At 44.0% G+C, this 12,883-nt stretch overlaps 1 protein-coding gene across 2 annotated transcripts in view; it reads right to left on the bottom strand.

The window, feature by feature from the left end:
• Positions 1–5,048: 5,048 nt before the first annotated feature.
• Positions 5,049–12,883, bottom strand: part of SLC27A2 (solute carrier family 27 member 2) — a 53,694-nt gene continuing 45,859 nt past the window's right edge. For both annotated transcript variants that reach the window (XM_054449992.2, XM_054449994.2), the window contains 3 exons: positions 12,391–12,488; positions 7,445–7,575; positions 5,049–5,526 (listed from right to left, as the gene is read on the bottom strand). In XM_054449992.2, coding sequence (XP_054305967.1) covers positions 5,350–5,526; positions 7,445–7,575; positions 12,391–12,488 — 406 coding nt within the window. In that variant the 3' untranslated portion in view covers positions 5,049–5,349. The remainder of the gene's footprint in view (positions 5,527–7,444; positions 7,576–12,390; positions 12,489–12,883) is intronic.

The following is a 12,883-nucleotide window of genomic DNA, read 5'->3' as shown; positions in this document are numbered from 1 at the left end:
TTTCAGCAGCTTTGAGTTTTCTTAAGCAGGCACTTTAAGGTGAGCTAGGATCATCTTAGGGATGTGACCTTGAGCTGTGAGAAATTATGTTAGTGTTTGTTCAAGTCTTTATAGGCAAAAGTTGAGGCCTAGTTGAGAAGGGGGCTCAGAGGAGCTTAGCTAGAGTTTGGTCAAGAAAAGAATCTTTGTTAGGAGTTTAAAGCTTTTTTTTTTTTTTTTTTTTGGAGACTAGTGCTTTCTCTCTTATCCAGGCTGGAGTGCAGAGGCACGATCATGGCTTACTGCAGCCTCGACTTTCTGGGCTTGAGCAATCCTCCTGTTTCAGCCTCCCAAGTAGCTATTTATTTATTTATTTTTGAGATGGGGTCTCATTCTGCGAGTGCAGTGGTGTGAACACAGCTCAGTGCAGCCTCAGCCTCTGAGGCTCAAGCTGTCTTTCCACCTCAGTCCCCCGAGTAGCTGGGACTACAGGTACACACCACTACGCCTGGCTAATTCTTATAACTTTTTATAGAGACAGGGTCTCCCTATGTTGCCCAGGCTGGTCTGGAACTCCTGGGCTCAGGTGATCCTCCTGCCTTGGCCTCCCAAAGTGTTGGGATTACAGGCGTGAGCCATCATGCCTGGCCTGGCTAATTTTTAAAATTTTTTTGTAGAGACAGGGTCTCCCTATGTTGCCTAGGCTGATTGTGAACTCCTGTGCTCAAGAGCTCCTCCTGTCTTGGCTTCCCAAAATGCTGTGATTATAGGTGTGAGCCACTGCATCTGGCCAAAAGCTGAAAACTTGCCCCTTGTTCTCTACTAGTGATCCCTGAGCTTTGCTGCATACTGGAATCACTTGGAGGTCCTTAAAAAAATACTGATGCTTGGTTCCCACTCCCAGAATCCTTGATCTAATTGATATGGCATGGGCCTGGGCTTTGGGATTTCTGACGGCTCCCCAGATGATTCTAATGTGCAGTGACATCTGGGAATCACTGCTTTAGATTGACATGCTACTCAAAGCAGTGTGTGTGCCCCAAGCACTCAAAGCACTGGTGTCCCCAAGTGATTCTCATGCACAGTAAAGCTTGTGCACTGCTCTAAGCCAGTGATTCTCAAACTGAGTCCACATCAGTAACACCAGGAGGGCTTTGGCTTGTCAAAACAGAGGTGTCTGGGCCTACCCGCTGTGTTTCTGATTCAGTAGGTCTAGAATTTTTCAGGGTCCAAGAATTTGTTGGTCCAGCAAGTTCCCAGGTGCTGCTGATGCTGCTGGCTCAGGGACCACACTCAGAACTACTGGTCTATGATGATACTCTCTTCCTGCAAGTACTAGGTGAGAGCTTAGTGATGCCAATTAGCTATGTGACTTTAGTCATGTCACTTAACCTCAGGCCTCAGTTTTTTCATTTATCAAGTAAAGAGGTTTGACTAGCTACTCTCTAGGATTGCTTTTCGTTTGCTATAGCAAATCACAATATACGTGTATGTATCTAGCAAGCAGATATAAGCTCTAATTGATGTAAATTTCCAAGAGCAATTACAGGCTTGTGATGACAAAGTGCTTCTTGATGCTGGGCCTTTCCTGGGGGTTGCACTTTGAGCCACTTGATCTAAGAGCTGAGCCTCAGTTAGTAAGGGATGACCTGGCTCTGAGGAACTGAGTTACCCACTAAGTAAGTGTGCATGATGTATAACTCAGGATGTCAGTGATCCCCCAAATGTGGCCTCCGTCTCACAGCATTAGCCTCACCTGGGCATTTGTTAGAAATGCAAACTGTAATTCTAGTTTGGGGGGATGGGACTCAGCACTCTTGTGGTGAGAACGTTTCTTGGTCCGTGGCAGGCACCCACTAAGTGCTTGTAGGGTGGATGTATGAATGAGCGACACATTTAGCAAATTATCTCTTAGGTTGAGTCACTGCAGTTAGTCAAACCTATGTTTTTTTTTTGTTTGTTTTTTTTTTTTTTTTTTTTTTTTGAGATGGGGTCTCACTGTGTTGCCCAGGCTGGACTCAAACTCCTGGGCTCAAATGATCCTCCTGCCTCAGTCTCCCAAGTAGCTGGGATTATAGGCACACCCCACCATGCCTGGCTAACTTTACCCAGTTTAATACTGATTCTCATTAGCTTCCATTTCAGAGGCTGACATTTCCTACTTTTATCCCCAAATTATTTTGGTGCCTATAGCATCCCAACTATGCACTGATAACAGGTTTCCAAACAATATATTTGAAATCAAAGCCCTGTTGGATAATTTACATGGATATCAGCTTATTTTTTAAATTCACTTATATTTTCAAATGAGAATGACTTGTGCAGATATTTCTTGGGCACAATTTCTTACCCTTTTAAAAGAGAAAAATCAGTCTTTAAGGTATTATCTCTCACAAGTGATGGCTTAAAATTGTTTACATACATGCAAACCTAGGGGCTGAGGACATTGTGGGGGTGTCTCTATTTATCTTAATGGAGCTGTGTTACCTGGCCAGATTCAGGGAGGTGTGGGGAAGTGGGAGACTGAGGAAACCATCAGGCTGGGAGGCAGAGCTGGGCAGGGTGTGGATGTGAGGACCTGGGTCTCTGAGTTTCTGACTGGAAGGTCTAAAACATGGGTCAAATAAGATCAGGGCAAGCAGGCTCTGGTTAATATAACACGAATATTCTGGCCAACAGTGTAAATGCTGACCTCTTACCCAAAAAGATACCCCTTGTGACACAGAATGAAGCCACTGCTCTAACATGACCCCTGCTGACAACCTGCTTCTCCTTTGACAAGATTCCAGGTAACACAATTGCACAATGTGATACTCAAAGGCTGTCCTATCTCCCACTACTTAGGTTCACATTCTCCTGTAACTCAAAGGCAGAGAGAATTTTGCAAAAATTCCCAAGTGCTGACCTACAAACAATAATCATTGTAATTACTGGCAAAATTCACAAAGGTACAGCCTATCTAGAGTTTTCTTTAGACCCTCCTCAAGTCCTCGGTGTATATTAAGCACTCAGGAAATGTTTATTGTTAGGTATAATGAGTGGGGGCAAGGATTTTGGTCATGATTCTTCTTAAAGTCACCCAAAAGAGTGGAGAGAGTTAAAAAAATACTGCTAGTACTCTGTTGGGGCTGGGGGTGGCAACACCTCTCATCATATATCATTGAGAAGTCCTAGAAATGTTTGCCTGGGGCTTTATGGGGACTAAACTAGGGGAGAATGAAGTCCTAGAAATGTTTGCCTGGGGCTTTATGGGGACTAAACTGGGGGAGAATTAGCATGTCTTACTGGCTCCTGGTCATCTGAAGATGTCCTTTAGGGAAGGAAACTCCATGACAGAAACTTCCAGGGAGGCTGTGGTAAACTTGGGCCATGCTTTCTGGATGTGAACTCAATGACTCTTATGAATGGGACACCTATGAAAAGTTACCAGTGAGGACTTCAGGCTTTGGAGTAATTGACACAGGCTTTGTATTTAGAATAAAGTGAGGAAAGAACACAGAGACAGTGCCATCTCACATGCTGGTGTTCATTTAATTTACTACGTATTTTAAAAAATAATGCCTTCCCTCCAACAAGCTCAGTTTGCAAATACAAACAGTAGGTGCACATTGAAAAATAATAATCTCTAAATCTTTTTACTTGCAAAGACTCAACTGTTATTTTAAAAAGTCTGTCCATGCCTAGGACAAGCTCTAGGTAAGGTACATGTCATCTTGAATGCTGCCACCCATGACCTGCTCCTGGAATTCTGTTGCTGCTCATACATGCAGAAGTAAAGCAATTAAACCAAGGAAGGGAGGCAGCTGGGTCTAAGGAGAAAGGGCTTATGTGAAAGAGCTCCTCAGAATTTCCCAAAGCCTCCTGTGCCACCCTAAAGGTCCTCCAGTCCTTGAAAAGGGTCTGTGGGCAGGAGACTGGCTTTGGAGTGAAACCAGTTGCCATCTGAGGAGTAGCGGCACATGTAAGTGGGACTCGGGTGCTAACTGGACAGCTGGGACTTATCTGGCCCAGAGATACATTTTGTTTGGGATGCACAGAAGTTTTAAAAATTTTGAGACTTCAGATTTCAAAAATTGGGAGATTCACATACGTATCTGGATTTCTGTTTTCTTTTTAAAAAGCCAGTCAAACTTAGTAGTTGTGAGAGTGTGTGTGTGTGTGTGTGTGGGGGGGGGGGGGTTGTAGGTCAACTTTAGTGACACTAATGTTAAGTTCTGATGGATTTCTGTTTTCTGAATAATTAGAAAATTCCAGCAATACTTGACCTGTATTTAGCTGACTAAGCTTAGTGGCTGTCCCCAAGTTTACCACATTCATTTGTGACCTGCTTTTCTCATCCACATTACCTATGTGAATTCTGAAGACACTTGAGTTTGCAACCCCTGATGTAGCTAAAATGTATTGAACACCCCCTTTTTTTTTTTTTTTTTTAAGACAGCGTCTCACTCTGTCACCCAGGCTAGAGTGCAGTGGTGCGATCTTGGCTCACTGCAACCTCTGCCGCCCGGGTTCAAGCGATTCTCCTGCCTCAGCCTCCCGAGTAGCTGGGATTACAGGCGCCTGCCACTGTGCCTGGCTAATTTTGTATTTTTTAGTAGAGATGGGGTTTCGCCACCTTGGCTAGGCTGGTCTTGAATTCCTGACCTCATGATCCACCTGCCTCGGCCTCCCAAAGTGCTAGGATTACAGGCGTGAGCCACTGCACCCGGCCTGAACACCTTTTGTGTACAGAACTCTGATGCCATAGAATTAGGCTCCTGTAAGGACTATAGATGGCATTATTACCTGTTGGATAATGCTACCTATACACAGTGGACAGGATGCCTCCGGGTAGGGAAAGTTGGCCTCCTCACATTGGAGTAGATTTCCATTGTGTTGGCTGCTGCTGATCTAGCCTCCTCACCCTACCATCCCTCACCCCACCCCCCGTTCCCAGCCATTTTTACCTAGAACGTCTTTACTCTTATGAATGGGACACCTATGAAAAGTTACCAGTGAGGACTTCAGGCTTTGGAGTAATTGACACGGGTTTTGTATTTAGAATAAAGTGAGGAAAGAACACAGAGACAGTGCCATCTCACATGTTGGTGTTCATTTAATTTACTATGTATTTTAAAAAATAATGCCTTCCCTCCAACAAGCTCAGTTTGCAAATACAAACAGTAGGTGCACATTGAAAAATAATAATCTTTAAATCTTTTTACTTGCAAAGACTCAACTGTTATTTTAAAAAGTCTCCCTTTACTGGTATGCATAATTTCCTACAAAAACTGCACCTCACAATCTTCAATCAAATTAAAGTCGGATTATATCAAGTGGCTGTCCATTCAGTTTCTTTCTGGAAATGTTGAGTTATCCTCCTGGGAATATTCAGAGTTTCAGGGTTTTAGCACTTATGGCATTATAGATGTCCTCAGTCATAGGCACATACATTTTTGCTGTGTCGTCCAAGAAATACAAGGCATCTTTGATGACAGCGGGGTTAAAGCCCTCCTCCACCAGGGTCACTTTGCGGTGTTTAAAAGTTCCAGTGATCTCAATGGTGTCCTGAAAAACATCAAATAATCCACATTGTGGTTGCATTTTGCAATAGATTAGGATGCAGGGCAAGGGGTAGGGGTGGGGCATGGGGATCTAGCAAATCATTAGCATCCCTGGCTCATGTGAGAGCTGGGAAGTGAAAGTTAAAAAAAAAGTTTTCCATTTTAATTTATTTTTAAATGGACAGATAACATTGTGTGTTTTTCTCATGTACAATATGATGTGCTGAAGTACATAGACATCGTGGAATAGTTAAATCTAGCTGGTTAGCAAATGGATTACTTCATATAGATATCATTTTTGTGGTGGGGCAAGTAACATCCACTCTCTTTACATTTTCTAGTGAAGTGAAAGTTTTATATGACACCCATACATTCTGTTTGCAGGATCTCCATTAGGGAGCCCTTTGTGAGGTATTTTTTGTTCCCTTAAAGCTTTAGGATCACCTGTGGGGAGGGAGGACCTGCCAAGGATGAGATCGATACCTGTGCATAGATTTCTGAGCAGAGGGGTGGTGCCTATTTCTTGGTAAGGCTTCAGGTACCACTAGGATATCCGGACACATGATGGGAGAAGGAGGGATCATTTACAGACAACTCTGTTTTCTCAGTCTGCTTGTCTATTAGATTGAAGACTGATTTTTCCTTCAATTAATGTGTTAATCAAAATATCAGGATATTTCATTTTCATGCCTCTTTACCATCTGTTTGCAAAGCAAATGTTGGTGCCCTATGAACATCAACAGGAATAATCCTGTACGCACAATATCTGGAATCTTAAGACCTCCTTTGTCAAGTCTTCAGCTACAGAATCACAGAGCTCAAAGTCTAGAAGTGAGAGTATTAAACCAACCAAAGGGTTAATGTTGGAGGAAGAAAAAAAATCCCCCTAGCGGTGATAGTTAAGTCTCAGGCAATTCCAGCTGGCTAATGTCCAATTAAATTTCACACCATAGAAAGGTGTAGAACTTCTGTGGATTTCTGTATTCTTTAAAACTGGAAACAACAAACAGGGTCAGAGCATTTCTATTTGCGATGTCTGTCAGGACTCACCGAACAGACTTTGTGAGTTATGTGCTAAGACTCTTGCTGAATGAACTGGCCTGTCATCGTAAGGAGAAAGGGATTAGGATTGGATTTCTTCTAGCTGTTTTCTGATAAATTTTTTTTTTAGACTGGGCCTTGCTCTGATGCCCAGGCTGGAGTACAGTGGTGCAATCATACCTCACTGCAGCCTTGATTTCCCAGGCTCAACTAATCCTCCTGCTTCAGCCTCCCAGGTAGATGAGACTACAAGTGCACATCACCATGCCTGACCAATTTTTTTTTTTTTTTTGGAGATGGAGTCTCACTCCATTGCTCAGGCTGGAGTGCAGTGGCGTGATCCCAGCTCACTACAACCTCCTCCTCCTAGGTTCAAGCGATTCTCCTGCCCCAGCTTCCCGAGTAGCTGGGGCTACAGGCATGCACCACCACACCCAGCTAATTTTGTCTATTTAGTAGAGACCCGGTTTCACCATGTTAGCCAGGCTGATCTCGAACCCCCGACCTCAGGTGATCCACCCACCTCTGTCTCCCAAAGTGTTAGGATTATAGGCGTGAGCCACCGCGTTTGGCCTTTTTTAAAAATTTTCATTTTTAGTAGACATGAAGTCTCACTATGTTGCCTAGGCTGGTCTCAAACTCCTGAGCTCAAGCAATCTTCCCACCTCGGCCTCCCAAAGTGCTGGGATTACAGGCATGAGCCACCGCACCCAGCCTGATATTACCACTTCCTTATTGGTCTATGACACTTTTCTGAGCTTCCTGGAAAGTGTGGCGAAAATTTGGCAAATGTAGTCATCCTGGGAGAAGGCGAGTTGTTCCCTAAGAGGTAGGAATCTCCAAGAGGGCAGATCATTGAACTTGATAATAAGAGATCTCACCTGTATTCTTAGAAACCGGGGCCTTGCATAACTAGGTAGATAATCAGCAATGTGCTGAAAGAGTTTCTTTCCATCAAATTCATGGTTTTCTTTCATTTTGATGGAGGCCATGCCAATGCGACCCTCATGATCTAGAAATAAAGTGAGAAAAAATTAGATGTGTTATGGTTATTTATGATGCTTTATTAGTTCAAAGAACTGTGGGCTCAGACAACATTTATAGCATGGGTTTCATTTGGATAGCTGGAATTTTTATTACAAATACATGTCGAAGATACTGTAAAGTGATTGCACTAATACTAATAGCAATAATAACAGTTGGTTGAATCTTTATTATATTCCAGGCCCTATACTAAGCGTGTTGTATTGATGATCTCACTTAATCCTCACAACAACCTTCTGAAGAGATATAGATGTTATTTCCATTTTACAGATGAAGAAACTGAGGCTTAAAGACATTAAGAGACTTATTCAAGGTCAGACAGCAAATACTAGGCAGGGTATGGAATTGAATTCAGGCAGCCTGGCTCCAGATCCTGTGCTTATAACCATCATCCTTCTTTCTAGCAGCCTATACAAACACATCTGAGTAGAGCAGGTTGGACTGGTGGCTACAGGAAGTTACTTTTGACTCCAGTGAAAGTCCTTGCTTCACCGTCAGGCATGACTTGCTGAGCTTGGGTTGTTCTTCAGGTTGCAACGTCAGGTTTGTTGCACTTCTGGGCACAAATACCACCTTGGAGACCTACTTATCTAATCAAGGTTCTAATGGCTTTTCTTGTCTGCATTTTGGAGAGGATGTGGGACAGGAGGTGAAGGCAGGCACAGGGAGGAGCTGTTTTGTGCCCTCCCGTTAAGGCCCATTAGTCCCAAGAGGATGTGCTCTACCCAGAGAGAACAGATCCTACATCAGGGAATTTAGCCCAGAGCAGTTTCCAACAATTACCACTGCCTTCTTGTGAGGACAGTGGTAATTAGGTATTAATGTATCTTCTACCTGATCCAGCAGACCCAGCGGGAGTCCAGTTCCACTTCCCTAAACTACTCAGCTGTAATCAGAGAGAAGACAGGAGCCTCCCTTGGTTACCTGGGCCCCAGCTTTCGAAATCTCTCCTATGGTGATTGTGTGTTTACCTATAGCTCTAAAGAAGGCAAACAACAAAAGGAAAAAAAGATGCCCCCTCATTTGGTTTGCTTCTTGTCTGAGGGAGAGAGGCACTGGCACCAGATCCTCTTAGTTTAGGGTCCCTAGCACCTGTCTTAGAAATCTCAAGTGTCTCCAATAAGCTCCTTTTAGAATTAAGGCTCATGCGACAGAAATCCTCCGCATTCACCGTCTCCTTGCTTCTTGCTCTGGTAGTAGCGACACTGGACCTAGGGGCAAATGGGCCTGTCAGGTCTCAGGCCTCTGCCCCAACTCTTGGAGGGTGGTTTGGGACTAGTTCAGCTTCGGGGGGGATGGTTCCAGCCTATAGGAGCTCTGGGTTAATTGTAAAGGTCAATTCTGGCCAAGGGTTCTCTAGAGCTGCACTGTCTAATATGACACCCACTGGTTATTTGTGGCTATTAAAACTAAAATCAATTATAATTAAATATTATGAAAAATTCAGTTCCTTAGTTGCACTAGCCACATTTCAAGTGTTCCATAGTGACATGGTGGCTATTGGCTATCGTACTGGACAGTGCAGATATGGAACATTTCCATCATTGCAGAAAGTTCTACAGAGTAGTTGGGCAGTTCAGGTGTGACACCTAGAAAAAGTGAACTCCACTCCAGGCCCAAACCTGGAAATTCTCTCCTGGTCCAAAGCCGAGATGTGTGACTGCCTTGTGCAGAATCACCCATAGTGGAATGATGCCTTACTTCAGACAGTACTGCTGCATTTCTAGTCTGGAATGGGACTGGCCTCTGTGGATGGGGGGGCCAGACAGCAGCAGTTGTGGCACTGGGAATCACAGAATCTGAAAGTTGGGAGGGACTTTAGAATTTATCTCTAATCTTTCACTGCTGCAAGAGTTCTCCCAGGATCCCAGGTGGACATCCAGCCTCTCTTTACATGCCCTAGTTGGTGGGGGCATTTCCTATCCTGAGAGACAAGCCCATTCTATTGATGGTTCCTTTGGTTACAGGGGAGTTCTCAGGCTAAAATTGGCTCCCTGGTCATTTTAATCCATTGGTTTTAGTTCTGATCACTGGAGCAGCACAGAACACACCTGCTCCTCATCCTATCTGACTGTCTGCCAACACCGTAAGACTGTCAGCCTCCTTCCCTTTGTTCTGTTTCAGTGGCTCCCAGAACTCACTGATCATTAGATTCACTTGGGAATTAAAAAAAGACATGCAGATTCTGAGTCCCATACTCCAGAGCTTCTGGTCCATTAGATCCAGGCTTTAAAAAGTTTCCCAGATGGTTCTGATGATTGGCCAAATTTTTGGAACCACTGGGCTTTAGTGCTTCTCAGACTTTAGTGTGTGTGTGTGTTTTTTTTAATTGTGATAAACACATAACAAAATTTATCATTCCAACTCATTTTAAAGTGTACAATTTGCTGGGCGTGGTGGCTCACGCCTGTAATCCCAGCACTTTGGGAAGCCAAGGTCGGGGTGTGGATCAACTGAGGTTAGGAGTTCGAGACCAGCCTGACCAACATGGTGAAACCCTGTCTTTACTAAAAATACAAAATTAGCCGGGCGTGGTCGTGCATGCCTGTAATCCCAGCTACTCAGGAGGCTGAGGCAGGAGAATTGCTGCTTGAACCTGGGAGGCAGAGGTTGTAGTGAGCTGAGATCGCGCCATTGTACTCCAGCCTGGGCAATGACAGCAAAACTCCATCTCAAAAAAAAAAAAAAAAAAAGTGTACAATTCAGTGGTATTTTATACACTTACAATGTTGTACTATCATTACCAGGATCTAGTTCTAGTGCATTTTCATCACCCCCTAAATCAGACTTTCAGTGTTTTTAAGAATCTCTGGGGTGTTTGTGCCAGCACAGTTTCCTGGGCCTACCCCAGAGATTTTGACTTGGTAGTTTGGGGTGGGCCTGAGAAATTACACTTGTAACAGACTCCTCGGTGATGCTGACACTGTTGATCTGGGGACCCACTTTGAGGAACACTACGCTAGATCCTTCTGTTTCATCTTCTAGATTCTCTCACCTCATACATACTCTTTTGTATGAGTCTTCTTTTTAAAATCAAGCATTTATATGCATACACAACATTTAAGGAAGGGTCTGCAAGAGCCTAGGGTGGCACAATGGCTGACAACCACAACTTAGACCCTTGTGTTAACTCAGCATAAGGCCTGGGGAGTTCTCCAACGGGAGTATTCACACCTTCTTCCATTCTGTCCCTTCTCACCTCAAGATGTGGCCATATTTCCCCTCGTGTCATTGTCCCAGAGTTGGGGAGGAACAAGCAAGAGATATTCTTGAATATTCTTTTTGTTTTTTTGAGATGGAGCCTCACTCTGTCACCCAGGCTGGAGTGCAGTGGTGAGATCTTGGCTCACTGCAACCTCCATCTCCCGGGTTCAAGTGATTCTCCTGCCTCAGCCTCCCAAGTAGCTGGGATTACAGATGGTAGCCACCACCCCTGGCTAATGTTTGTATTTTTAGTAGAGACTAAGTTTTGCCATGTTGGCCAGGCTGGTCTCAAGCTCCTGACTTCAAGTGATCCATCTGCCTTGGCCTCCCAAAGTGCTGGGATTACAGGTGTGAGCCACCGTGTCTGGACTTAAATTTTTTTTTTTTTTTTTGAGACAGAGTCTTGCTCTTGTTGCCCAGGCTGGAGTGCAATGGCACGATCTTGGCTCACTGCAACCTCCGACTCCCTGGTTCAAGCGATTCTCCTGCCTCAGCCTCCAGAGTAGCTGGGACTATAGGCACGTGGACTACACCCAGCTAATTTTTGTATTTTTAGTAGAGATGGGGTTTCACCATGTTGGCCAGTATACTCTCGATCTCCTGACCTCATGATCTGCCTGCCTCGGCTTCCCAAAGTGCTGGGATTACAGGAGTGAGCCACCACGCCCGGCCTTGAATATTCTTTAAAAAATAAAAAGCACAAGGCCATGTAGAAGTGTCAGAGCTTGGGGAAAAGGGACTTTTGGATTTCTACTTTGAATATGGGTGGGAATCCCAAATATGAGTTGTGGGGGAATAATAATACCCCTAATGCTTTATATTTGGACAGTAATTTGGAGGCTGGAATCCTCTCTGACATTATTAACGTGATTTATTGTCACAACAACCCTTATGTATATATTTGATAAATATATGCTTAGCGTTGATGTAACTAAAATGAATTTGTTCTCTTGACAACCTTAACTGCAGGGCTGGCATTATCCTTAATTTTAGTGATTTGCCTGCAGTCAAGCAGCCAGCAGATGTTGAAGCCAGGATTCAAGGTCAGACACTGGCCCTCCTGACTCTGCTGGCAGAAGCGGATTGCAGATGAAGCTGCGGTGACAACATTCTTGTGTGATGATTCTGAAACTTAGTGGGGTGAACTGGGCTTAGAAATCTTAAAAAGAAGAGGCTGTACAAAATCCACTTTTCCCCAGCTTTTTCTTCTAGCAACTGCACTGGCTCTTCTTTGTGCCTCCTAGTTCAGAGGCTAGGACACCATTTCCCAGCTCTTAAGCATGACACGACTTTTCTCGAGGTGTGCCAAATGTGGCATGGAGCTCCCATATTTGAGACTTTGTTTGCCTGAGAGCCCAAGAATGGCTGGGAGCTGAAATGAAGAGAAGGTCATATTCAGATGCACTGAGTTGGCTTTTATAATGGAACATAAGCCAGACATAAGCTCCTTACTCCCTGGCAGCTGAAAGAACTGTTTAACTCTGGATGGCAGGAGAAAGCAATGACAAACTCTGCCTTGAGGCTAAAATTATGTTCAGTTACTCTATGGGTTTAGGTACAGATCATATCTTGTATATACCTGGCACATGCACTCCATAAACATTTACTTCTTGGACAAAATCAACCAGTCCAACTGTATCAGCAACTTCAGTGGTGGCCACATTTTCCCCTTTCCACCTGGAAGAAAGGACAAAGTTAGCAGAGGTCACTGGTGGTTTCTGGCCCAGGTTGCAATGTCGGAGAGCTGGTGTTTCCTTTAGATTTCTGCATGGTCCTGATCTCGTGTTCCTCACCTTGGCTCCTCAAACTCCCCAACTTAGTCCTAGCTGGGGTATCTTGCTTGAGGCATAAAAGGGAAAAGTATAGACCTAGATAACAAAATATGGAATTTCAATGTTACCACATGAAATACAATACACAGAATAATGTTCTAATGTTAAAATATAGCCCTAGCTAAGAAAGGCAGTGGAAATTAGAAAGAAATCTCAACGATTTTCTGCTGTGTTTAGGTCTCTCAATTTCTCATTTACTAACTCAGTTGCTATTTAATTCAGTTTCTGAAGTTCTCTTTA

Source organism: Pongo pygmaeus, chromosome 16 (genome assembly GCF_028885625.2).
Source record: "Pongo pygmaeus isolate AG05252 chromosome 16, NHGRI_mPonPyg2-v2.0_pri, whole genome shotgun sequence".
Classification (NCBI taxonomy): domain Eukaryota; kingdom Metazoa; phylum Chordata; class Mammalia; order Primates; family Hominidae; genus Pongo; species Pongo pygmaeus.
Note: the sequence above shows the minus strand (reverse complement) of the source record. Positions and strands in the feature narration are given on the sequence as shown.